Source organism: Palaemon carinicauda, chromosome 5, assembly GCF_036898095.1.
Source record: "Palaemon carinicauda isolate YSFRI2023 chromosome 5, ASM3689809v2, whole genome shotgun sequence".
Lineage (NCBI taxonomy): Eukaryota > Metazoa > Arthropoda > Malacostraca > Decapoda > Palaemonidae > Palaemon > Palaemon carinicauda.
The window spans coordinates 95,105,444-95,132,851 of NC_090729.1; the positions used below are offsets into that span (position 1 = coordinate 95,105,444).

General features: G+C 46.2%; 2 protein-coding genes across 9 annotated transcripts in view; both read left to right on the forward strand.

Annotated features, from left to right (window-relative positions):
• The window catches only part of LOC137641374 (sesquipedalian-1-like), an 893,367-nt gene that overhangs the window by 187,619 nt on the left and 678,340 nt on the right, over nt 1–27,408 (forward strand). The gene's annotated exons all lie outside the window — the stretch shown is intronic.
• On the forward strand, nt 3,428–6,017 carry LOC137640491 (uncharacterized). The gene is made up of 2 exons (XM_068373026.1): nt 3,428–4,047; nt 4,194–6,017. The coding sequence occupies exons 1-2, from the start codon at nt 3,769–3,771 to the stop codon at nt 5,328–5,330; spliced, it is 1,416 nt and encodes a 471-aa protein (XP_068229127.1). The 5' UTR covers nt 3,428–3,768; the 3' UTR covers nt 5,331–6,017.

A 27,408-nucleotide genomic window follows, 5' to 3' on the forward strand; every position in this document is an offset into this window, starting at 1 on the left:
GCTATGCCTTGACAATGCACCCGCTCACCCCCCCGGACTTGAAGATGATATCTTCGATGAATTCAAGTTCATAAAGGTGCTGTATCTTCCACCAAATACCACCTCTATCCTCCAGCCCATGGACCAGCAAGTCATCTCTAATTTTAAGAAGCTGTACACCAAGCACTTATTCAAGCAGTGCTTTAATGTCACGCAAAGCACCAACTTAACTTTGCGTGAATTTTGGAGGGGCCACTTCAATATCGTGCACTGCTTAAAGATCATTGATCAGGCTTGGGTGGGATTAACTCGACGGACCCTCAATTCTGCATGGAAGAAGCTGTGGCCTGATGCAGTTTCTCCCCGAGATTTCGAGGGTTTTAACCCCGAACCTGATCCCGTGGTCGGTGCAGCGGAAGCCGTAGAGGAAATCGTCTCCCTTGGCAAGTCCATGGGTCTGGAGGTCGACGCAGATGACGTTACGGAACTCGTCGCCGAACATCACGACGAACTGACGACGGATGAGCTCAAGGAACTCCATGCTATGTCGGAGCACATGAGTGATGACGAGGAAGAGAGCGAGGAGGTAGAACATGTGTTAGGTTCAGCGCAAATAAAAGAGGTGTTAGGAAAATATCAAGACGTGGTCGACTTCATCGACAAATACCATCCAAAGAAATTGCAGGTTTGTCGTGTAGTTTCTCAATTCGATGATGTTTGCCTAACGCACTTTCGAAACATTCTGAAAAGCCGTACGAAGCAATTATCTATCGATGCTTTCTTTAAAAAAACTGCGAAGCGAACTCGCGATGAAGAGGATGTAAGTGAACCGAAGAAAACGGCAAAGAGTGAAGAGGAAGAAAGTGAAACACAGAAAACGGAAAAGAGTGAAGCAAAAGAAATTCAGTCAATTTTAAATGTAAGTGATAGTGATTAAAATTACGTAATCATCAAAAAGAAAAAAGAAAATGTAAAAAAAAATATAAAATATAAAAATAAAAAAAAAATAAGCTAAGTTATGTTAAAGTTCACTTAGTGTAAGTTAGAATAAGTTACGGTAGTGTTACGTTTATCGTAGTTAACCTCTCTACCTCCTCGCCGTCCGTCCGTCTCCTCTCTCCTCTCTGCGTAGCGAAGACGAACAACACCTGCGCTGGAGTTTCTAAGGTAAAGTGACGCTAAAAACCCGTTTTTTATTTATCATTTTTTGCTAATTCTTCTTATTTACATGTCTATTCTTCTTATTTACATGTCTATTATCTAATTTAGTGTTCATTATTCTCATGGGAAAATTATGTGTAGTAGTTTATTAAGAAGTTATCATAGGTTTTTGGGCTCAACCACGGATTAATCCTATTTCAATGTATTCTTATGGGAAAATTCGTTTCGACATCCGATCAATTTCTACATCCGAAGTTGGTTCTGGAACGGATTAAATTCGTATGTAGAGGTTCCACTGTATCCTTTTGAAGGCTAGGTGGGTCATATGAAATGTGCAACTTCGAGACTTTTTTCCCGAGTCTAGTTCGACTCTTCCCTGTAGGGGGCAGGAAGCACTAACATAGTATAGGATTAGAAGAAATGACATATAACGGTAATGTCTCTTAGGTCTAGATGACCAAGGAAATATTGATTTGAGGTTTAAGGCACAGCTGGGAAATCCACAGATATATTAATGCTCTGGTAAACTTCCATCAGGACGACGTGGCCTGAGCCCAAAAAACGGATTTTGAGAGAAGCAAAAAATCTATTTCTGGGCTCAATCCCTGTGCCGCGCAGTGAAATGCTCCTTAAGCACCATTTCAAAGGAATATAACTGCTAATATTACCAGAGAAAAAATGTAAAGGAATGCTAGGTTGAACTAGCTCGCTCACCTAATGGTGTCGGTATAGACTGGGGCGAAATACCAGAGGTCTCGTACCATTTAGACTTCTCCTCTTCGAAATCCCCCAATAGTGAGGTGCCGTTCAACCTCCCCTGCCTCGCAGACCAGTACTACTAACTCAACCCACGCTTGCCCATCACTCCTTTCAAGCACCTGTTTGATATAAGTCCAAGTTTTTTATTTCGTGTGTTTCATTGGATTTATCATTAACTTTCTCTCGATGGCCGATTCCCAAGATACCCCATCGAAGTTAAGTACCTTATCCATGAGTTTTTAACGAGATTGGGCAGTGTCATCTTTGTTTTTATTATTGAGAAGTGTTTATATGAGCGGCGTCCCCGTTCTTTCTTTCGCCTCTGCCCTTTGTCTCGTTAGTTCGTCCGTCTTTTATATTCGTTCGATCCTTTAGGAGTTTTTTCCTTATATTCATTTAGTACACCGACTTTATGCTTTCATATAGCAATATTCATTTAGTACACCGACTTTATGCTTTCATATAGCATTTATTTTATGTTATCCTATGATATCGGTGTTAGCGTTTCATCAGGAGTAGGTTATGTTGGTATGCCTGCATTCGTGCATGTTGGTGGATAGCGTCAACATTGAGATTGTTTCGCTAGTTCTAGGAGCTTTATTTCGACCATCTCACTTATTATTAGTAAAACCTTTTGTTTTATTACGCTCCACCTAGTTTTACGTTTGGTTCGAGTGGGACTCTCGCGTATTTTGTTGTTTTTACTGTTCGATCTACCGCTTCAGTAACTAGGTTGGTACCCCTGCTTTCCATCTCCTGATGGCGTCATGCTCCTCCCTTTTTTACTCGCCCGAGTCCCTCTCTCGCCATATTTTTTCTGCATGCCTAACCTTACTTACGTGATTTCGCTTTTAATTCATTAATTATTTTTATGTATTTGTGCATTGATATTATATTTATTGCTTACTCCGTTATGATCATATTTTTGGGATTTTCATGTCATGATTAGGGGATCTCCAGTTGGTAGCCCTGTCTACCACTGCGCACTGGCGATTTCCCTGTACCATTACACCCCCCCAACAAGTTGGGGAGGTTATTCCATCCCCCCCCCTTCAGTGTACACCCTTCCTCTCACTCGATGGTTGTTGGTTATGATTTACGGGTCAAGTATGCTTGTACCTCAGTCTTCCATCAAAGTTCCGACATATTGAGGACTGAGTATACCAACGGGGTATGACTTAGTCTCATTCATTCATACCGGGCGGTTTCGTCTCCCCCCTCCCGTCGCCATCGGTCGGGGAGGGGGAAGGCCGGGACCACCGGGGACTATCACACGTGATTAGTCGGTATAACTGCACCTTGGTGTAACCTTGCTTTTAACTACGGTTGTTAGAATGAGCACTTATATTAGGAGTGTCCTCCCCTACGGTACCTCATGCTATTATCGTCCGTATAGGACTTATTATATCCCATATCATTATTTTATATTCTACATGAATCATTACCTTTGTCCCGGTACCTCAGGTAAGGTAGGGGGGTTCCACTGGCTCCCCCCGCGCTCTCCCGTTGTACCCTCCCGTCATACCCTCCCGTCATCAGACATCGGAGCCGCCGAGCTCTTAACTACATGATCGGTTGACACTGACACGGTTTTGATTAATATCCTCCCTCCGGGAGCCCTATTCATTACAGACATTAGTTTTAGATCATAATTGGCGTTTTCTATTTATGTACTTTAAGGATGTATCTTGGGTACTTTAAGTTTACTTTAAGTTACTTTAAGTTTACTTTAAGTTTACTTACCAACCCTGTTCCCCGGCCACGGGGGCCCCGGAACTAGTTATGATTATATATTAATCACTGTTTTTTTGCATCCTTTTTCATACCCGGCTCTGCCGGATTGCTATTGGAATAGTCTCAGTTCTCTGCATGTTTAGTCTAAGGCTATACATTTATTTTATTAACTGGCAGGTCCCGGACCCTCTGGGACCCCTTATAGAGAAACTAGTAGATGCTCATGGACTATTCCTTTTACAGGTGGTCCGTTGCCGGATGACAGCCTGCGCGGCCGTCCTTCACCAGCCTTGCGGCCATGCTGTCTGTCGGTCCCACGCGGACTGTGGGATCCAGATGGACGATATTGTGGTATGGCACCCTGACAACTGCCTTATCTGTTATGACCTTATCTCCACCCTCGCTTCAGATTCGGTGAGCCTCTTTCAGTCATTTTTGTATTTACTTCCCTTCACTGGGCGACATCAATATGATAGATAATCATTGACTTCTGTTATGAATCTTCGGGTTCATTTATCATTTTGTCCTCGGGTTTGCTAACCTTATCCCCGTTCTTTCAGAGTTCCCAGGCGGTTAAAACTTCAGCAAGAGCCACTTTGAAATTGTGGGTAGGCGGCTTCGCCCGTAACGTAAAGGCCAGGAAGCCCTACGTCCTCTCAGATTATTGTAGACTTATCTACCCGAACGCAAAATCTTCGGCAGCAGTGCCTAGGCAAGTGGCGGCTCCTATAATTGCTGACATTGCGGAAATCGTAGAACTCAATCTCGTCCAGGATACAGACATCCCTGACGACCCGGACCCCATTGAAGACAATGTTACGGCTCTGACCTTAGACATAGAGCCCATGGTTTTTGACGAACCTGACACAGGTAAGGTTGTAAGTGAGGCAGGTGGGTCTGGCGCTAAGACCTCTCTTCTTAGCCCCTCTTTTTCTCCAACTTCTAATAATTCTTCCTTTCTTGGTTTTGAAGGGAACCACGAATCCTCCCCAAGATCGCTCTCGGTTCCTGCCAAGGTCAAATCTCAGAAAAGACCTTTAGTGAGGACTCGTCAGAATCCTACACTACCTGGATCATCGAAGCCCAAGAAGGCTCCCCTCCCCGGAGCTCCTAGTGACTCGACTAGCACTGCCCCTATGTCTCAGGACCCGGGAGTGCAGTCATCCCCCTTAATTACCACAACCAACCTCGACCCGGAGGCCCTCACGAATATGTTGTCGAGGGTCGTTACAGAGCAGATTAGTTCTATACTTTCTGCCGTCACCAGAAGACTAGATACCCTGGAAAGTGGACTGCCTCAACAACAGCAGTTCCTCATCCCGGACGCCTCAAAACTTCCACCCTTCACGAAGAACAACCCGTGGAAAATGGCGCTCCACTGTCCTTTCACGGACGGAATGTTGACCATCGAGGGTTTTGGTACCAGGCCCATTGAAGATTTTGAGTTCTTCCCTCCCGGTCTTCAATTTCCTTTCCCCGGCTTCGCCCGGCTTACGGAAGAGGCTCTTGTCCGACTAGATAAGGTCCCTAAAGAGACCGTTATCTTTCCGAAGGAACAGGCTCAGTCTGTTTGGGTTCGAACCTTAAATGAGTGGGGTTGTACAAACACCATGCTGACCCCCCACAAGAGTACTTACACCATGTTTCTTGTGGACGAACAGACCCCACTCCTTGCGTCACCAAAATGGTTGAATTAGCCCTTCAGGCAGTGACCGAAGATAAGCCTTTGCCACAACTCCGGGAGACAGATCCTACATCTCTGCTGTTCCCATCAGATAATGAATGTTGGCTTAACATTCAATCGACATTCACTTCTGGTAAGCTATCCGCGGACTGTGCATCGACGCAATTCAGTGAACGCCTCCCAAGACTACCTGAAACCTTAATCCGACTCGAGTTCGAGTCCCGGTCTAGGTTTAGCCGGAGCCTCAACATCTCGACTATGGCGGAGATGTTTTCTCTTACTTATGACGAGGAACACTCTTTTAAAGTTATGACTAAAGCCACCCTGCAATCTTTGTTAGCAGACTGCTACGACTTCTTGGTGGCCAAAAGACGTTGCCGTAAGCATGTCTTATCTGAAGCCACTATCCGCCATGAGCCAAATAAGCTCATTAAAGCCTCTGCTTGGGGTCCGGACCTTTTCCCGGAGGACATGGTCAACTCGGTATTGAGCGAAGCTGCCAGAGTGAACCAGAGCCTCAAAGTCCGTTGGGGTCTCACTCCCAAACGGAAGTTCGAACAATCGAGCATTCACTCCCGGGGCAGAAAAAGGCTACGCCCTTATAGCTCTACCCAATTCCGCCAACCTATTCAAGTAGTCCAGTCGGCCCCGGTCTCTCAGGGCATCCAACCCTCCACCTCCAAGTCTCAGCCCCAAGTGAAGTATGTCCTCGTCCCCGAAAACCAAGTGGCTTCGAACTCGTTTACCTCCTGTTTATAACCCGGTCTATGAGTCCCGGTTTTCCTCCCAAGGATACCAACGAGGCAGGGGCCCCGGTTCGAGGGGTTCTTTTCAGAACAGAAGCAAAGGGAGATATTTCTCCCGTGGAAAAGGGTCACGTGGTGGCCGAGGCGGTAAAACCTCCAACTACTGACGGTCTTCAGGTAGGAGGGAGACTTTATGTGTTCCGGAGTCGCTGGAAATTCAGTCCTTGGGCCTTCAGCATAATCTCCAAGGGCCTGGGGTGGAGTTGGATAGAAGGGCCTCCTCCACCGAACAGATTCCATCAACCCTCGACACCGGACCTACTTTTGTTTACCCAAGATCTTCTTCGCAAGAACGCGATCAAGGAAACGAAATATCTGAAGTTTCAAGGTCGCTTATTCAGCGTTCCGAAGAAAGACTCCGACAGCCGAAGGGTCATCCTCGATCTGTCTCGACTAAACTTGTCCATTCAATGCGACAGGTTTCACATGCTTACCGTCTCGCAGGTGCGAACCTTGCTTCCCCGTGGGGCCGTCACCACCTCCATCGATCTTACCGATGCTTACTATCACGTTCCAATAGCGAGACACTTCCGCCCATTCCTAGGATTCAGACTGGACGACAAGGCTTACACGTTCAAAGTGATGCCTTTCGGGCTCAACATCGCGCCCAGAATCTTCACGAAACTGGCGGAATCGGTCATTCAGGAACTCCGATCCCACGGAATCCAAGTCGTCGCATACCTGGACGATTGGCTAATCTGGTCAGACAACGTCGAGGATTGTCTCAAGGCAACAAACAAGGTGATCCAATATCTTCAGTTTCTGGGATTCCAGATAAACTTCGGAAAGTCTCGTCTGACACCAAAGACCAAATTTCAGTGGCTGGGATTACGGTGGGACCTACGTTCTCACACTCTATGTCTCCCCAGGTCCAAGAGGATAGAGATTGCGAAAAATACCAAACGCTTTCTCGGGGAAAAGGTAACTTCCAGAAGGAACCAGGAGAGGATTCTAGGGTCCCTACAATTCGCTTCAGTGACAGACCTCCTTCTGAAAGCGAAACTGAAAGACATCAACCGAGTTTGGCGCTCCAGAGCGAACACCAAACGTCGGGACAAGAAGACACGCCTTCCTCCCATTCTTCGGAAGAGGCTTCTCCCATGGACAACCGCCAAGAGCCTATCAAAATCGGTTCCGTTGCAGTACCCCCCTCCAAGGATAGTCATCCACACGGATGCCTCCCTATCAGGTTGGGGAGGCTACTCCCAACACAGGAAAGTTCAGGGCCTTTGGTCCACAATGTTCCAGCAATTTCACATAAACGTCCTGGAGGCCATGGCTGTCTTACTAACCTTGAAACGTCTTTCCCCGGCCAAGAAACAACATCTGAGGATAGTCCTCGACAACGAAGTCATAGTCCGTTGTCTAAACAGAGGGGGCTCCAAGTCAGGTCCCATCAATCACGTGATGGTGGCAATCTTCTCCCTGGCGGCCTCAAACCAATGGCACCTATCCGCCGTTCATCTGGCTGGAGTTCGGAACGTTGTGGCAGACGCACTCTCCAGGACGGTACCGTTGGAGTCAGAATGGTCACTAGATCGCAAATCCTTTCAATGGATCCTCTTCCAAGTGCCGGATCTCCAGGTAGACCTCTTCGCGACGGAATCCAACCACAAGCTGAAATGTTATGTGGCCCCCAACCTGGACCCTCGGGCTTACGCCACGGATGCCATGTCTCTCGACTGGAACGCCTGGGAAAGGATTTACCTTTTCCCACCGGTGAACCTACTGATGAAAGTGCTGGACAAACTTCGAACCTTCAAAGGTCAAGTAGCCCTGGTGGCCCCCAATTGGCCCAAGAGCAATTGGTTTCCTCTTTTACTGGAGCTGAATCTCCACCCTCACCAGATTCCCAACCCGACTTTGACCCAGATAGTACAAACGTGCACTGTGTTCGCTTCCTCAAACATTCAGACCACCCTAACTTTATGGACTTCATGAAGTTTGCGGCACACAAAGGGGCTAACATAGACCCCCAGAATACTTTATTTTTAGAATCTGACAAGAGAGACTCCACTCTTCGTCAATATGACTCAGCGGTCAAAAAACTAGCTAAGTTTTTGAAAGATTCTAGTACTGACTTTATGACACTAAACCTAACGGTAACCTTTTTCAGAACCTTGTTTGAGTCGGGCTTAGCAGCCAACACTATTACTACCATCAAGTCTGCCTTGAAGAAGATTTTTCTAATCGGCTTTAATATAGATCTAACAGATTCATTGCTAGCTTCGATCCCAAGAGCCTGTGCCAGACTGAGACCATCTTCTCGTCCTAGCCCGATTTCCTGGTTTCTCAATGATGTTCTTAAACTAGCGTCAGAAACCGTCAACGATTCATGTGAGTATATCCCTCTATTCAGGAAAACTCTCTTTCTCGTGAGTTTGGCATCTGGCGCCAGGATTTCGGAATTAGCTGCCTTATCAAGGGATCCAGGCCACATAGAGTTCCTTCCGTCAGGAGAGGTCCTCCTCTCCCCAGACAAGGTCTTCTTGGCCAAAAATGAAGACCCTCAGAATAGATGGTCCTCCTGGAAAATCATCCCTCTCCTTCAGGATCCTTCCCTATGCCCGGTTACCACTCTAAAGTCCTTTCTATCAAGGACTTCCTATAAGACCTCGGGACCCTTGTTCATCAGGGAGCGGGGAGGGACTATAACTTTGAAAGGGATCAGACAACAGATCTTGTATTTTATTAAACAGGCCAATCCAGAGTCTTTTCCTCACGTCCACGACATTCGGGCGGTAGCGACCTCAATAAATTTTTTCCATCATATGAACTTTACAGATATCTCTAAATATACCGGATGGAAATCCCCCTCAGTGTTCAAGCGGCACTATCTTAAACAATTAGAGGCCCTTCAACTCGCTACCGTAGCTGCAGGGAGCGTGGTATCCCCCGGACAAATTCCTTCTAACTAATCCCTGAATCCTATATCTTCCACCTTCTTCCTCTTACCTGCCTCACTTACAGTTCCTACCTGAGTTCGGTTTGTTGTATCACACCCATGGGTGTTCCTAGTTCGTAACATTGCCATTTTATTATCATTGTTCAATTTATTCTTCCATACGAACTGTATTTCTTTAGTGTTCAAGTGTATGTAATTTGTTCCAGTGTTTGACCTTAATTGGTTTTGTTTTAAGTTAATGTTCTTTTGTCTTCCCTTCCTGGGATATTATACCTTATCATGCTGATGTTATTAAAGACGTCCGTCTTCTACGTTAACTTTTGATTAAACCACTGTTTGTTATGTTGATTTTTATTCGTTCCCGTATAGTTAATAAAGTTTGGGTTCGTTTTCTCTGGTACTATTTCACTGCGCGGCACAGGGATTGAGCCCAGAAAAGGGATTTTGACGAAGGAAAAATCTATTTCTGGGCGAGAGACCTGTGCCGCCCAGTGAACCCACCCTATTTGCTCCCCCCCTGTTCAGACCCCAAACTTAAGGGTGCTGTAAGGAGTGATGGGCAAGCGTGGGTTGAGTTAGTAGTACTGGTCTGCGAGGCAGGGGAGGTTGAACGGCTCCTCACTATTGGGGGATTTCGAAGAGGAGAAGTCTAAATGGTACGAGACCTCTGGTATTTCGCCCCAGTCTATACCGACACCATTAGGTGAGCGAGCTAGTTCAACCTAGCATTCCTTTACATTTTTTCTCTGGTAATATTAGCAGTTATATTCCTTTGAAATGGTGCTTAAGGAGCATTTCACTGGGCGGCACAGGTCTCTCGCCCAGAAATAGATTTTTCCTTCGTCAAAATCCCTTTTTTGGGTGAGATAGCCATGTAGTCCTAATGGACCCGCCCTCCTTTCTATGAAAGGCCTTGGCAGGATCCCTCCTGATAATACTGTATCTATAAGTACCGGCTTAACGCTACATGGAATAAAGATGGCGGACGATTATGGCGCCATCTGAGTACTCAAACAGTAACGGAGGAAGGAGAACTTTATAACGGCTCCTCTATTATATTGCCACTTTTCCCCCTCGAAGTGTAAACGCTATGCGGGGTGCAGAGTGCTATGTGGCGTGTGAAGAATACGTCCCCTGATATGCGATATCCTAAAAGGAAACTTTAAGGATATTCGCGCCAGGAGTTAGAATTCTGGAGACCTTAAGTTAAATTCTCTGGGAATATCACTGTAGTCAAATATACCTTAGGAAGCTACTTTAAGGAACCTTCTATCAGGACGACATGGCTATCTCACCCAAAAAAGGGATTTTGATGAAGGAAAAATCTATTTCTGGGCGAGAGACCCGTGTCGCCCAGTGAAATGCTCCTAAAGCACCATTTCTAAGGTATATAACTGCTATATATTACCAGAGAAAAAATTGCATGGGAATGCCAGGTTGAACCCAGCTCGCTCACCTGTATAAGGTGTCGGTATAATACTGGGGCGCGATAAATCACAACCAGAGGCCTCGCACCATTTAGATATCTCCTGTCAAAATCCCCGAACAGCGAGGTGCCGTTCTACCTCGTACTACTACTAGACAATCCACGCCAGTGACGTCACTCCTTATAGCACCCCAGATTGGGGCCCAATTAGGGAGGGACTGGTGGGTTCACTGGGCGACACGGGTCTCTCGCCCAGAAATAGATTTTTCCTTCGTCAAAATCCCTTTTCTGGGCTCCGACCCGTGTCGCCCAGTGAAATCGTACCAGAGAATGGGGACCCAATAAGGCTAACTACCTGAAGGGAATACAGTAACACAAAATTAATATAGCTGATGAATTTTAATATAAAAAAGAGGGATATGGAAACCTGTAAAATAGATCAACACGTAAATGACAGAGACAATTAGACATGATACATAATCAAAATGAAACCCGAAGGGAAAGTCAACAGGTATCAATAATGTTAATACAGCTTGATAAGCAAAATGCAGTAAAGCATACAATCATAGATATAAATAATTAACATAACCAAGGAACATCAGCTTGGGGATTCCAAAAACAAATGAGATCAAAATAATTCGTGAAATCGATCAATAGAATAATAAATAATACATCATGGTAAATAAAACAGGTAGGAACAACAGGTAAGCCAGGCAGGAGGGAAAGAGGACAGAGCAAGGCGTTGTGATTAGGACTCAGTACCCTCGGGAGGAACTACATTCCCCGCAGCTACTGTGGCAAATCTAAGAGCTTCTAAAGATTTTAGGTAGTGGCGTTTGAAAACTTTAGGGGACTTCCAACCCGTATATTTTGAGAGCTCATCAAATTTCATATGGTGGAAAAAATTAATTGATGCAGCCACAGCTCGAATATCATGGACATGTGGGAATGATTCAGGATTAGCTTGTTTAATAAAATAAAGAATTTGTTGCCTGATTCCTTTAAGGGTAATAGTTCCTCCGTGCTCTCTAATAAATAAGGGCCCTGTGGTTGTAGTGGAAGTTCTACTTAAGTAGGATTTTAGGGTGGTAACTGGGCACATGGATGGATCCCTAGGAAGTGGAACAATCTTCCAGGGGGACCACCTGTTCTGGGGATCCTCATTTTTAGCCAGGAACACTTTGTTAGGGGAGAGAAGGACCTCACCTGAAGAGAGAAACACTATATGACCTGGGTCTCTAGACAAAGCTGACAATTCCGAGATTCTGGAGCCAGAGGCGAGGCTCAAAAGGAAAAGTGACTTTCTTAATAATGCCATATAGTTACAGGATTCATTTGGAGTGTCAGAGGCCAGCTTAAGAACATCGTTTAGAAACCAGGAAACTGCGCTAGGCCGGATGGAAGGTTTTAGCCTGGCACAAGCTTTCGGAATGGATGAGAAATCTGAATCTGTTAAATCAATGCCAAAACCAATATGGAAGATCTTTTTCAAGGCTGACTTAATTGTAGTAATGGTACTGGCCGCCAGGCCTGATTCGAAGAGAGTCCGGAAGAATGTCACAGTTAGGTTCATTGTCATTTTATCAACCTGGTAATCTTTCAAGAACTTAGCTAATTTCTTGACAGCTGAGTCATATTGTCGGAGAGTAGATTCCCTTTTGTCGGATTCCAGGAAAATAGTATTCGAAGGATCGATGCTCGCACCTCGTTGGGCTGCGAACTTCATAAAGTCCATAAAGTTAGGGCATTCAGAATCCTTGAGGAAGCGAACACATTGCGAGTTTGTACTGTCTGTGTGAGCACCGGATTGGGAATCCGCCGGGGTCTGAGACCTAGCTCTAGCAACAAGGGGAACCAATTGCTCTTGGGCCAGTTGGGGGCTACGAGAGCCACTCGACCTTTGAAGGATCTGAGTTTGTGCAGAACTTTCAGCAGGAGATTCACCGGAGGAAACAGATAAATCGTCTTCCAGGTATTCCAATCTAGAATCATAGAGTCCGTGGCATAATCCTGAGGGTCCAGGTTGGGGGCTACGTAACAATCTAGTTTGCGATTGGATTCCGTCGCAAACAGATCCACCTGGAGACCCGGGACTTGAGATAGTATCCACTGGAAAGATCGATGGTCTAGTGACCATTCCGACTCTAGCGGAGTCGTTCGGGAAAGGGAGTCCGCTACCACATTCCGGACTCCTGCTAGAAGGACTGCAGACAGGTGCCACTTGTGCATTGCCGCCATGGAGAAAATATGCAACATGACGTGGTTTATTTGGGCTGATCTGGAACCTCCTCTGTTGAGGCAGTGAACTATGACTGCACTGTCGAGAACCAGTCTGATATGGAGATTCCTGGCTGGATTGAGACGTTTTAAAGTGAGGAAGACTGCCATGGCCTCGAGGACGTTGATGTGCATGTGTCGGAAGACTGATGACCATAACCCTTGGACTTTCTTGTGTTCGGAGTAACCTCCCCACCCTGTTAAGGAGGCGTCTGTGTGGACGACGAGTCCCGGGACCGGATGTTGTAAGGGAACCGACTTGGAGAGATTCTTGACCTTCGTCCAAGGCTGTAGACTGTTCTTCAGGAGTGGGGGAAGGCGGGTACGTCTGTCGCGGCGTTTTGCGGTTGCTCTGGATCTCCACACTCTGTTTATGTCCTTGAGTTTGGACCGTAGGACGATGTCTGTCACGGAGGCGAACTGCAAGGAACCTAGGATCCTCTCTTGGTTCCTTCTGGAGGTCAACTTCTCCCTGAGAAATTGTCTCGTCTTCCTCGCAATCTCCTTCCTTTTGGCTTTGGGGAGGCACAGCGTATGGGAGCATAAGTCCCATTGTAGACCCAGCCATTGAAACTTGGTCTCCGGGACCAGGCGGGATTTTCCGAAGTTGACTTTGAATCCCAGTTGTCGAAGGAAGGTGAGGACTTTGTTCGTTGCTACGTGGCAATTCTGGGCATTGTCTGATCAGATTAGCCAATCGTCTAGGTAGGCCACTACCTGTATTCCCTGAGTGCGAAGCTCTTGAATGACTGTCTCTGCTAGTTTGGTGAAGATTCTGGGTGCCACGTTGAGCCCGAACGGCATCACTTTGAACGCGTAGGCTTGTTCGCCTAGCTTGAAGCCCAGAAAAGGACGAAAATGCCTTGCTATTGGAACGTGATAGTAGGCATCGGTAAGATCGATGGAGGTGGTGACGGCCCCACGGGGACGTAAGGTCCGCACCTGCAAGACGGTAAGCATATGGAATTTGTCGCAACGAATGAAGGAATTTAAATGAGACAGGTCCAGGATTACCCTTTGTTTGTCTGAGCCTTTCTTTGGCACGCTGAACAAGCGCCCTTGAAATCTTAAGCGACGTATGCTTTGGATCGCATTCTTTTGTAGCAGATCTGTCATGAAGCAACATAGTTCTTCTGTTGGCAATTGGTAAAAGCTGTTTGGCGGAGGAGGTCCCTGTATCCAGCTCCACCCTAGTCCGTTGGAGATAATGCTGGAAGCCCAATCGCTGAACTTCCAACGGTCTCGAAAAAGGTACAGTCTCCCTCCTACCTGTGTTGTCTCATAGGGTGGAGGATGATTTGCCTCCTCTGCTTCCACGGGAAGACTTGCCCCGGTGGTAACCCCTTCCGCTACCTCGGGCGCGAAAGGCAGCCCTGGCACCTCTGTGACGCTGGTAGCCACGGAAGGAGGTCTGAGCCTCATAAATGGGGTTAAAGGCGGGGGAGAAGGACGGGGAGGCGATTTGAGACTGAGGGACCAGGACGTATGGCTCTTGCTGCTGGCCCTTTGATGTAGAAGGCTGGGGGCCTTGGGGAGCCGTTTGAACCCTGAATTGGGAAGAGTGGAAAGGCCTCAGTCTCTTCCTACCTCGGATTGGGGGTACCAGTAGGCTCATATCTCCTCTTTGGGACGAGGCCCCACCTAACTTTGAGGCTTTGGTTGGCCCTAGCTGCCTCGCTAAGGACCGAGTTAACCAAATCCTCCGGGAAAAGATCCGGGCCCCAGACCGGAGCTTTGATGAGCTTATTAGGCTCGTGCCTAATGGTGGCTTCAGAGAGGACGTGTCGTCGACAACGGGTCCTGGCGCTTGCAAAATCATAGGCGTCAGCCATGAAGTTTTGCAGTAACGACTTAGTGAGGGCCTTAAGGAGGTCCTCCTCGTTGTAAGTGGCAACGGCCAACTCGGAAAGGGTGACCGAATTGAGAGATCTGCCGAATGTGCACCTAGAATCAAATTCTAATTTAAGAAGAGACTCTGGGAGTTTGGGAAGCCGTTTGCTGAACTGCGTCAAGGCACAGTCCGGGCTCAACTTACCTACTGAAAAGGTAGCTGGGGCATTCCGCCAACATTCATTGTCCCCCGGAAAGAGGAGGGAGGTTAAGTCGGTCTCCCTGAGTTGTGGTAAAGGCTTCTCATCTTTGATAGCCTGGAAGACCGACTCCAGAATCTTGGTCGCACATGGTGTAGGGGTTTGGTCGTCGGCCACAAACATAGTGTACGAACTCTTGTGGGCCGTAAGCATGGTGTTCAAACATTGCCACTCATGGAACAGGCGAACCAAGACAGATTGTGCCTGTTCCTTAGGAAAAATGACAGTTTCCTTTGGAACCTTATCTAAACGGATCAGAGCTTCTTCTGTGAGGCGAGCGTAGCCGGGGAAGGGGAATTCAAGACCCGGCGGGTAGAATTCGTAGTCCGTAAGAGGCCGTGTACCGAAACCCTCGATTGACAGCATACCCTCCGAAAAGGGGGCATGCAATGCTAACCTCCAAGGGTTATTCTTATTGAAAGGAGGAAGCTTGGAAGCGTCGGGAATGGGGTATTGCTGTTGAGGAGGTGGTAGCCCCGAACTCATGAGGCCTTGGACTAGGCTCTCCACAGAAGCTATCCTCTCGTGTGATTGCTTCGTATGAGACGATAGCATCGACTCAAAACGAGCAAACAGTTTGTCAGAAAATTCCTCCATGTTAAATGATCCCGCCTGGGGGGGAACAGGTGCCGGAACAGAGACTACTTCTTGAGAGGTTGAGGGCACAGCAATTGGGTCTTGAGAAACTCTGGTGGAGGAGGATTTAGCCTCCGAGGGTGACGATCTCGAAGGGTTGTGGTCTTGGGAAGATTTGTGAGTTCTATATAAAGGCTTGTGAGGAGCCTTCACTTTGGGTGGAATGGGTCGGGAGCTGAGATCAGTCCCGGTTGCCTCAGGAAAACCGCGAAAAGAAGAATGGTCGGAAGTAGAAGAGAAAGCCGGGTTAGGGAGAGGAATCCCAGCCCGGGAACCACCTGACTCACCTACGTCCCTACCTGCGTCGGGATCATCCAGAGCAATGGGTTCCACATCAAGGTCGAGGGTAGCGACGTCCTCAGTTAGGGTGGCGCCCGTCTCCCCTTGGTCCGGGGCCAGAAGAAGAGATGCAATGCTCTCGATGATCGGGTCCGCTAGCGCTTTGGGGACCGCAGCTGATGTTTTAGCATTGGGGTAGAGGAGGGAACACCATTCCTCAGAAAGGATATACGGCTGTCTGGCCTTCACGTTGCGGGCGAACCCGCCAACCCAGATCTTGAGGGTAGCTCGGGCTGTTTCTATTTCAAGCTGGGTGCTCTGAAAGAGAACTGACTATTAGTGAGTGATAAAAGTGCCAAAGAAAAAACTAAGAAGCCCAAGGACTTCGTAGACACATATAAGGCATGCAGGAAGTCCATAGGACTGTGGCCTTGCAGTAATAAACAGTAAAAGAGGACATTAAAATGTAACTCCCCATAATTCTGTAATAAAGTAACTGCACTCACTGATTCAGATGTTAGAGTGGAAGCCAATTTGTAGCAGACAGGACAGTTGTCCGGATGCCAAACAGCTAAGTCATCCACTTGAAAAGAGCAGTGAGCGTGTGAACGACACACATTATGGCCGCAGGGTTGGTGGAGAACAGCGACACATGCCGTCATCGCACAGCGGACAGTCTGTAAGATAAAAGATACTTGAGTATCTTAAAGGAAAGTAATTAGGGGCCGAAGGTCCCAGTGCATAAATATTATAAAAGTTACTATCATGTTAATAAAGTTGAATATATATAGCTATAATTATCCTGAATGAAAGCAAAAGAAGGGCACGGGGCCCAAATGCTGTAACTCTATATATATATATATATCCAACCCATGATAAAACTATTCATATAAATGCCTAAACATATGAATGAAGGCAAATAGGGGACCCTGGGGGGTCCGGGGGTTATAAGACATATATCAAATAAATGATAAAAATTATTCATATGTAAGTGCCCTAAAAATTGAATGAAGGCAAATTAGAGGACCCCCCAGGGGACCCTGGTGTTTAAAAAATCAAATAACAGCTTTACTTGATTATAATATTATTAAATTAAATTAATGAATTAAATTAAGTCAAACCGTAGTCGTGATCATATCATGGAAGGCAAGGTCGAGAACTAGGATCGTATATAATAGATAAACGTGACTAAAATATAAAGGGAATCCAAGTAATAATGAATAATGTTGGCTCCGGGGCTCAACTAAAAAACTCGACTGAATGGTAATGAATAAAAGCTACTCCCGGGGTTCCCGTAATGGAAGTCTTTAAACATATATATATATATATATATCTATATGAGGTCTGTGAGGTGCGTGACAGAGGGGGGGGGAGGATCTTAAAAGGGTCCGTGAAGTGCGGGACCAAGAGGGAGAAGCCCGTACACAACTTAATATTAAATAACATAACAAGGTACCACGGAACGAATCGAAAACTCCCCGCCGATCGTCGGCCAAACGAGCGACGGAAAGAAAACGACTACGACCGGGTAGAGTAGTGGGGAAAAGTAATGTACGTTAATGAATAATAATAGAATGCCTCACAGAACAACGGGAACCGCCCGTGCAAAGCGGATGCCCCCGGGAGGAGTACATAGGCGCTTATAAGATATCGGCGGGAGGAGGCTAGAAGTAGGTTGGCTACGAGACGATATCAGGTATACCAACCTGCCAGACCCACGAGTGATATGATCACGGGGAAAGATTAAAACACTATAAAAAACATAACACATGGTAAATAAGAGAGGAAGGCATGCTGGATGAAAATAATAATAATAAAATTAGCTATAAATCAATCTTAAAACAAACGAGGGCGCGAACAAGAGACAGGAAAGAACAAGCCTGACAGCGCTAGGAGTAGGCAGGGCTACCAACAGAACACAGGGTCAGTGAAGTGCTAACAAAATGAAAACTAAATTGTAATAACTGACTCATGAAAGCCCCTCGAGCTAATGCAATCATACGAATGACTTTAAAATAGTAAGCGAGTCCGTTGCGTGCGAACGTAAATAAGCTAAGATAAGATATGTGGAAAAGAACGCCGATGGCGATCAGGCATGCCAACCTCCAAAATACGCACATGAATATGAAATAACTGTTATCATAAAACAGGACAAAATAAAATTAATACGGTGTGTGAACCGTGGCGATCCATAAAGTTCACAACGAGAAACAATCAGTATGGAGGACTTATTGAAAATCGTTAGAACGAACGAGAGAGAGAGAGGAAAGGAGCCTGTCCCGAGAGAGACCCAGCAAGGTCGTGAATAAAAAACTGAATAATATAAACAAAACTGGACAAGGCCCCCTCCAATATCTCAAAACTCATAGATCTGGTACTTAACTTAGATGTAGTGACAGTGGAGTCGGACATCTTAAGGTAAATCCAGAGAAAAACCAGCGAAATTCACACACAAGGCAAAATATGGTTAAAAAACTGCATGCTATTTTAGGAGTGAAGTCACAGGCGTGGATTGTCTAGTAGTAGTACGAGGTAGAACGGCACCTCGCTGTTCGGGGATTTTGACAGGAGATATCTAAATGGTGCGAGGCCTCTGGTTGTGATTTATCGCGCCCCAGTATTATACCGACTCCTTATACAGGTGAGCGAGCTGGGTTCAACCTGGCATTCCCATGCAATTTTTTCTCTGGTAATATATAGCAGTTATATACCTTAGAAATGGTGCTTTAGGAGCATTTCACTGGGCGACACGGGTCTCTCGCCCAGAAATAGATTTTTTGCTTCGCTCAATATCCGTTAAATAGCTTCATTTAATTGTTATTACGCTAGGAATGTCTATTATATCATGCATGAGAGTAAACTGAAACGCATAGGCTAGGAAGCCTAGCACAAGCAAGGTTCGGTTACCTAAATCACCAAAACTATTAAGAATACAATCGGCCTAATATGAATAACTTCCTAGCAATGAAGACTGGATAGCTTCGAAATATTCATGCTATTAACACCGGGAAAGTCGTTTAGGCTAACTAAATAACTCATGCGTAATGAACGACAGCGCCCATGTCACCTCTGGTTAAGGCAAAGCTCTCACTTAATTTAACCTAATTTCACTGTGAGGCAGGAGCTAAACGGATTTTGAGCGAAGCGAAAAATCTATTTTTGGGTGAGATAGCCATGTCATCCTGATGAAAGGTTCCTAATAGTAGCTTCCAAGGGATATATGTACTACAGTGATATTCCCAGAGAATTTACCTTTAGGTCTCCAGAATTCTAAATCCTGGCGCGAATATCCTTAACATTCTCTTAAGGATATCGCATAAATCAGGGGACATATATCTTGATACGACACATAGCGATCTTCACCCGGAATAGCGTTTTCGCTTCGAGGGGGAAGAGTGGCAATTTTGGAAGGGGAGCCGTTATCATAGTTACCCTATTTCCCATACTACTATTGAGTATGAAGATGGCGCCATATCCAAGATGGCGGACATTCCTTGTAGCATTGAGCATGATGCTACAGATATAGTAGTTTCGTGAGTGATTCTGCGAAGACCTATTCTATAGAAAAGGAGGGTGGGTCCATCAGGACGACATGGCTATCTCACCCAAAAATAGATTTTTGCTTCTCTCGAAATCCGTTTTTTGGGCTCAAGCCATGTCGTCCTGATGGAAGTTTACCAGAGCATTACAGTATCTGTGGATTTTCCAAATGTGCCTTAACCTTGGGACAATTTTTCTATGGTCATCTGGACCATTTGAGACAAATGACGTTACTGTTATCCGTCATTATCACTAATCATAGACAATGTTAGTGCTTCCTGCCCCCTACAGGGAAGAGTCATACTAGACGGTAGAAAAGGGGCCTCAAGGTTAGCATATATTGTATGAACAACCATAAGTATTCACTGGGTATACAAACGGTCTCACGGTTTGTATATATTGTCGGAACAATATCAGTGTACTACAGTATATCCATTTTTTGTAAGCATACAATGATATGAGGTTTACTTACATGAGTAAGTCAAAGAACTCTGTCATCTTGAATATGCAAATTGCCGGGTGAATTAGGATGCAATTACATCCTAATAGACATTTATTTCTAATAAATTACTAAATGAAATAACAAGTGAAACGAATGTAACATGATAAAGGAATTGTACGTGCAACGTATACAGAAAGTATTTCCCCCCTTTGAACGGGAAGAAATGAGTGCCATCGTCTCCATTTGGACCTGAAGAGAGAGGGAAGCAGCCAGCCTCTCCTTCGTGTTCAGCTCCCGACGCAGAAGGTATTCAGAGAGCTCGGGGAGGTTTTCGTTGAACTGCCGTCCAGCGATGTCAGTCTCCAACTTTTCTATGGAGAAAGTTAACAATGTCTTTCCAGTTCTTGTCATCGGGAGGGAGGGTGAGGGAAAGGGGCCTACATTCTTCCAGTGTAGGGAAGGGTTTCCCTTCCTCCACCGCCTTCAACACTGCCAACAGGGATTCCTCAGCCAAGGGGAAGACCATGGTGGCAGGAGCAAGAAAGGACGGGTGTTTCTTGCTTAGGGCCAGCACCTTGGAGTTGGTGTAGCCCTTACTCTTGAGGCAGCCGGCCAGAAGAGCTTGAGCCTTTGCGTGGTCAAAGACGATGACCTCCTTAGGCTCGGTTTCCTCCTTGGAAATTGGCTCGGACTTGAGGCGGATGTAACAGTCCGGGTATGCTTCGAAGCTAAGCCAAAACTCCACCTCTTCAAGGGGGATGATTGACAAAGATACGTCCACTTGTGACCGGCATGTGTTCTGCATGCCTCCATGGGTTGGTCACTGAGCAAGGGGGAAGATCCTTAACGTTGATCTTCCTCGGGGTCTGTTTCGACAGACGGAGGATCTCCCTCTTGAGGTCTTCGTCTCTCTTACGAAACCTTTCATCCAGGAGTGCCACCAAGGCCTGGAGGCTATCCTGGATGTCCACTACCACCGGCATGGGAGTGGAAGTAGAGGGGACGGGTTCCGAATTAGCAACGGAAGTAACAGAGGGGGCGCGGGCGCCATCGCCCTCGGAGTCAGGAACCTCCGCATGCTCCTCCTCTTCTCGACCCTCGGCCATCAGGGTCCTTTCGGTGGTGTCCGACACTTCCGACATCCGCCACCTCGTCAAGATTTAAGTCTTGAAGTGCGTCTGATACATCTGGTTCGACCGTTAGCTGGTCGCAGGGTCTCTTAGGCTTGGGGATAACAGCATCCGCAGATGCCTTAGGAAAGGGCAAAGCTCTCATCTTCTCGTTTGGGAGATAGGGCTCCGTGGCGTTCTTTTGGAAGCCACGCACCCATTTGCGTAGCTTCTCTCGGGTGATGTCCCTGGCCTCCGCCGATGGGGGGTCCTCGACCGCCTCATGGAGCAGGTCTTTGCAAACTGTGCAAACCTGCGGGTCCCAATACCGTAGAGTCCCTTGGGCAACGGAACAGCTGGCGTGGGTTCGGCACGCCAGGTGGCCATAGAAGTACTGGCGCCGAACGCTACAGACGGCGCTCTCACACCGGATGTATTCCTCCTGTAAAAGAAGAAAGGGCCACATGAGTCTACAGAAGTCTTTTACATTGACTTGAAGTAATCTTAGATTAGTCTTAAAGTTATTTAAACTTACAATATAAGATTCCTTTCCAAGTGTAAGCTTAGGATAGGTAAGCTGGAAATGAAGCAGAAAAGACACATACTTGTGCATCCCGCCCAGCCAATTGCCGTGACCCCACACCACAACTAATTCTAGGGGCTCCTAAGAGCCTTTAAGAGGGGGAAGTAATATCCACAATGGATAAAGCATACTGTAGCTTAGACTTCCACAAGGGTATTAGCCATGGTGAGAGGGGGAGCTGAGTTCATTCAGTATAAAAGAAAGGGAAAGAAAGGATTCTTCGCAATTCAGATAGGTACCGGCAAGGGACTGTGCATGGATGCACAGAGTACTGTATGCTAGAAGTATTTACTGCACAACTATACACCATAGTTTTCTGACTAGGGTATGTACTATACCATAGATGTACTGGCTATCGTATATAGCTATACAATAGAGACTGCCAGCACGAGGCCGGCAGGGAAGAGGTGACGGTCCACTGAAGTAGTATGATTAGGTGGCGCTGGCAACGTGACGGCATGCAGGAAGCGCGCCGGGCATCGGCAAATCTCCATCGAGGGGGAACCTCTCCCAGTCATTAGACTATGTGGCAAAGAGAGGGCGAAACCTCAGGATGATGGCAGATCGCCGGCAAGTCGGCAGCCCCCAGCAGTAGGCAAGCAACCAGTGAAGGTATTCCAACACTGACGTCAATCAATGAGACAGAGAGGATACCGGGTTAAGCTGACGGCTGTTGCCGGCAGGGTAGTGTGGCAGTGGACCGGCACTGATGAGATAGAGAGAAAGGATAGAAGAAGAAAGAGGGAAGGGCAGTAGCTCACTACCTAACCTCGTCTTCTTCCGGAATTAGTGTTCAAATGAAAGGGAGAAGGTGGCAACCTTTCATCCAGCCGCAACAGAGCCGGCAACCAGCTGGAGTTGCGGGTGGCGGCCTAAGGGAGGACCGAAGAACACTCTAAGATAGAGAGGTCTTCCGCCGGTAGACCGACCTGTCGTATGCTATCCCATAGTTCGACTATATGCGGGAAGCCTAGCAGTTCGGACTAATCAACGAAAAGACCGAGCCGACCCCACAACCCGCCGGCACACGGTCGAGTTGTAAGACGGTAGACAGAGGTGTGATGGCTAGGCCAACATTAAAGGACAGAGGGGGGAGGGGCGAGGGTCCTGAGAGGGAATGTAGGGGAAGGCGTGAGCCCTCACCGACACTCCAGGGGGGGGGGGTGTTCTGTTTTAGTACCAGCACTATCCCAGGTGTAGGAAGAATTCATTCTCCAGCCTAAGGTAGGTTAGCACAGTGAAGGTACAGTAGTAATGTACTGTCCTAAACTATAAGAAACAGAATCCCAATGCTTGCCTAACCTAGGCTAGGGAACAAGTCCCCAGACCAGGGAAGGCAGGTTTAGGACAAGTCGCTAGGCCACAGGGAGGAAGGGTCGTAACCCTACCACGTTTGGACTTGGGGGAAGGGCAGAACCCCCCACCTTCGCCGACCAGCAGAGACCAAGAGGAGAGTTCATTCACCTAATGGGGTAGCTGGGGATGAACGACTGGTACTCTGAGGTTCTGTCCCAAACTGAAAGCTCATGTACTATGGCTAAGAGCGGGGAAAGAAAATCCTAGCCTAACCTCACTTGATTACGATTCAAGGCAAGGAGGGCTAGGACGTAGCCTAGGCTACCTCAGAGGGAGGAGATTACCTTGGAATAGGTAAATGGGGAGGTGAGAAAGTATACAAAAGCCCTAGCGTTAGGTTAGGGTCAAGAGAGTCGACTACCAATATCATCGAAACCCCTTGTATACTTCCTAGAAGGCGAAAAAGCATGTGCAATCACTGAATCTTATATGTATAAATGCCCAACATCTTCATTTGTAATTTAACAATAGGAACACTTATTATATCATGCATGAAAGTAAACAAAAGAACGGCTGGGCTATCGAGCCTAGGGGCTAGGCTAGCAATCTAGCATACGAATTCGGCTACCTACATTTGCCGAAAATGAATACTATCGGCATAATATAACTAATTCCTAGCAATGAAGACTAAATAACTAATGCTGATAATTAGTTATAAGACCAGGAAGGTTGTTCTGGCTAATTAAATACAGCATGCGAAGCAAACAACAGCGTTGGCGTCATGACGCCTCCGGTCAAGGCACAGCTCCGCCACAAAACACGGTATTTTAAGATAAAAAGGCGTTACTTTACGGCCAGAGCTAATTTATATGATACAAGAATATGGTACTCAACTTTCCAGAAGAAGGCGTGGCAGAAGATTGCGACATGATGAATTACTTAGCGAACAACTGGGAAAAAGCACCTGGTCATAAACGCTATGTAAGAAGGAATGGGGAAGGCGCGCAACGGTGACGTCAACCAAGATGGCGGTTATGACGTCACAGAGTACCGTAACAGTAACGAAGGAGGAGAACTTAGTAACGGCTCCTCCCATAACTTGCCACTCTTCCCCCTCGAAGCGTTAACGCTATGTGGGGTGCAGATAGCTATGGGGCGTGTCAAGCATACGTGCCCTGTTATTATACGATATCCTAAAGGGAAACCTAATGGGTACTCGCGCCAGAAGTTAGAATTCTGTGAAACCTTTAGTTTAATTCTCTGGGAATATCTACTGTTGTCATATATACCCTTAGGAAGCTATTGAAGGAACCTTCCATCAGGACGACATGGCTTGAGTCCAAAAATAAAAATTATATACTGTACTATAAAGGAAAAATGAAATTTTATTTACCTTTGGAGTGACGTGACTTCAGCTTGTAGTGGGTGGAGGGGGAATGGGGAGGAGACGGCAGATATAAAAACGTATTAATGCTAATTATGTTATGTACACTTAATAATAAATTTACTTTTACTATTAAACACTTAAAATTGGAAGAAGAATTTTGAACGGAGCGAAAAATCTATTTTTGGGTGAGATAGCCATGTCGTTCTTATGGACCCGCCCTTTTTCTCTATTCCAGGCCGTTACAGGCCCCTCCCAATCTTATTGTATCATGGAGGCTGGCCTAAACGCCTGAAGGAATGAGGAAGGCGCGCAACGGTGACGTCAACCAAGATGGCGGTCAAACATGGCGACGGTTATGACGTCACAGAGTACCGTAACAGTAACGAAGGAGGAGAACTTAGTAACGGCTCCTCCCATAACTTGCCACTTTTCCCCCTCGAAGTGTTAACGCTATGTGGGGTGCAGATAGCTATGTGACGTGTCAAGCATATGTGCCCTGTTTTTATACGATATCCTAAAGTGAAACCTAATGGGTACTCGCGCCAGAAGTTAGAATTCTGTGAAACCTTTAGTTTAATTCTCAGGGAATATCTACTGTAGTCATATATACCCTTAGGAACCTACTGAAGGAACCTTCTATCAGGACGACATGGCTTGAGTCCAAAAATAAAAATTATATACTGTACTGTAAATTAAAAATGAAATTTTATTTACCTTTGGAGTGACGTGACTTCAGCTGGTAGTAGGTGGAGGCGGAGTGGGGAGGATACGGCAGATATAAAAACGGATCAAGGCTAATTATGTTATGTACACTTAATGATAAATTTAGTTTTACTATTAAACTTAAAATTAGAAAAAGGATTTTGAACGAAGCGAAAAATCTATTTTTGGGTGAGATAGGCATGTCGTCCTGATGGAAGGTTCCTATAAGTAGCTTCCTAAGGGATGTTTGACTACAGTGATATTCCCAGAGAATTTACCTTTAGGTCTCCAGAATTCTATTTCCTGGCGCGAATATCCTTAAAATTTCTCTTAAGTTTTTTGGGCTTAGGCCATGTCGTCCTGATGGAAGTTCCTTCATTAGTAGCTTCCTAAGTTATATGTGACTACAGTGATATATCCCAGAGAATTTACCGAAGGTACCCAGAATTCTAACTCCTGGAGCGAGTATCCCTTAAATTTCTCCAAGGGATATCACGTAAGGACGTATCTTGACACATCTCAAAGCTATTTACACCCCGAATAGCCTTTCACTTCGAGAGGGAAAGTGGCAAGAAAAATAGGAGAGTCGTTAAAGAGGTAAACAACTCGACTCTCCTAATGTACTGTAAATAGTTCGGCCAATCGCCACCGTACGGCGCCACCAAACCATTCTTTCGTTTGTAGCTTTGGTGGCCAGTATTTTTCCCGTGTTATCTCGCTATTTTCGAAGCTTTTTCATCGCTGTGATGGATTCCCCTGCTTCATCAGCTTCTGGAAAGTTAAGTAATATCTTTTAATTGTGTAAATGTAAGCTCTTGCCAGTTTTGCTTTTCGATTGATATCGTAATTAACGTAACAAGAGCTGATGCCAGCCGGATGGCGTCATGGACGCGATCGTTCTTTTGTTCATTTAGTTAGCAAGAACGATATTCCCGGCTTATTTGCTTTAATAACTTTAGCTATTTAGTATTTTAGCTAGGGATTTTTATATTAGGCCTATGTCTGTTGTCGTGAATTTTGGCAATTAATTCGAGCCTCATGAGTGCTAGGCTTCTAGCCTAGGCACCATCACACCTCATGCATGATATAACCTTCCTGGTAAAGTTTTATTGAAGCTCAGGCAATATTTTATACAATTAAGATATTACTGTTTATTTTCCTCTTCCATACTAGTATACTAGAGTTACGTAGAACGTTTCTCTATGCTCTTTAGCTTAATAGCTTTAGTGCTTTAGTATACTTTATATGTCCCCATTACTCTTGTATTGTCTGTTGGGGGGGAGGTAGATATATTTATACCCCTTTAAGTCAATACTATCTCTATGAGATCTAAGAGTAATTCCCTTTCCCTCTGATTAGCCTAGGCTATCCTCAGTTAATTTACTGTAACCTGTGGTTGGGTAAATTTTCTGGGGCGTTTCGTTTCTCTCTCCTTTTCTCTGAGCTGGCAACTGAGTAGCTTGTCAGCAGTGAGTTTGGAGTTGGGGACGGTACATCAGAGTAATTCTGTGTTAGGCATCTGGCTACCTGGTTTTATACTGGCAACTGAGTAGCTTGTCGGTATTCCAGTTGGGCTAGTTGCTGTTCAGGAGGCTAGCCTCCCTAGATCTTGTAAAGGTTATTGTTTTACAATTTCCTCTTTATGGGTCTAGCAGACAGTCCTGTATTAGGGGTTCTTAACTGGAAGATAGGATTCTTCTCTGTTTTGATCCCTGGTACGAGATTCTGTTCTCTTGAGTTCGTTTTCGGATGTTCTCTCATTGCCTAACCCAACCTGGGGAATTGATTTCCCCTATTTGAGGTTACTATGAGGACAGAATCCATCAGGTTAGGTAATGCCTTAGGGTATTACTTTACTTACGGACTATTCACCCCTTCCCCGCTATCTCTTTCGTGTTGACTGAACCAACACCCTTATAGCCGTGGTTCTACATATGCTCCTGTGGATGTCTGTAGACCTGGCATGAGTTTTTCTGTCTGCGGCTAGTTAGCGCGCTGACAGATAACCTCATATCTTTGAGTGTACCTTAGAGTCCTCCCTTGGACTGCCTTCCATATGCCTTAAGATGGAATATGGTTGAGTGGAAGCCCAAATTTATTTCCCTCTTCCACTGGCACACACTTTCAGGATGTAGACGACATAGCTGATCCTTTGCCGTCTTCTATCCTTATCTTTCTCTTTTACTGTCAATCATGGGCTACCGCCGGCAGTTAATTCTGCCGGCAATTGTGGATGGTTAGACTGACAGTTCTTTATCATCCCTTACCTTGGACACCGTTGATCGGTGGCCGTTGGTAGGGTTTTTCTAGGCCCGTCTACCGGCAACTGTGTAGCTTGTCAGCAGCTGGCCTATGCCTTCCATCCATAATTTTAATCTTATTAGCCGGCTGTTGCCAGCAGGCCCAGCAGACGCCGGCCTGCTGGCATATACCGGCTAGCCCAACATGCCGACAGTGTCGGCGGGGCCGGGAGTGTCGGCGGGGCCGGCAGTGTCGGCGAGGCCGGCAATACTGACGGCATATTGCCGCCGGCAACTGCTGTACCTAGAAAAATATAGTAATTTTTCCAACCTGCAAGTGGTTCTTGAGCAGCCATTTGTAAGACCATCACAT

Excerpts from the sequence above, each read along its gene's own strand:
- LOC137640491 (XM_068373026.1), top strand. The coding sequence starts at position 3,769 with ATGTTTAGTCTAAGGCTATACATTTATTTTATTAACTGGCAGGTCCCG. Across the intron at positions 4,048-4,193 it reads CCACCCTCGCTTCAGATTCG|AGTTCCCAGGCGGTTAAAAC; the intron begins GTGAGCCTCTTT and ends CCGTTCTTTCAG.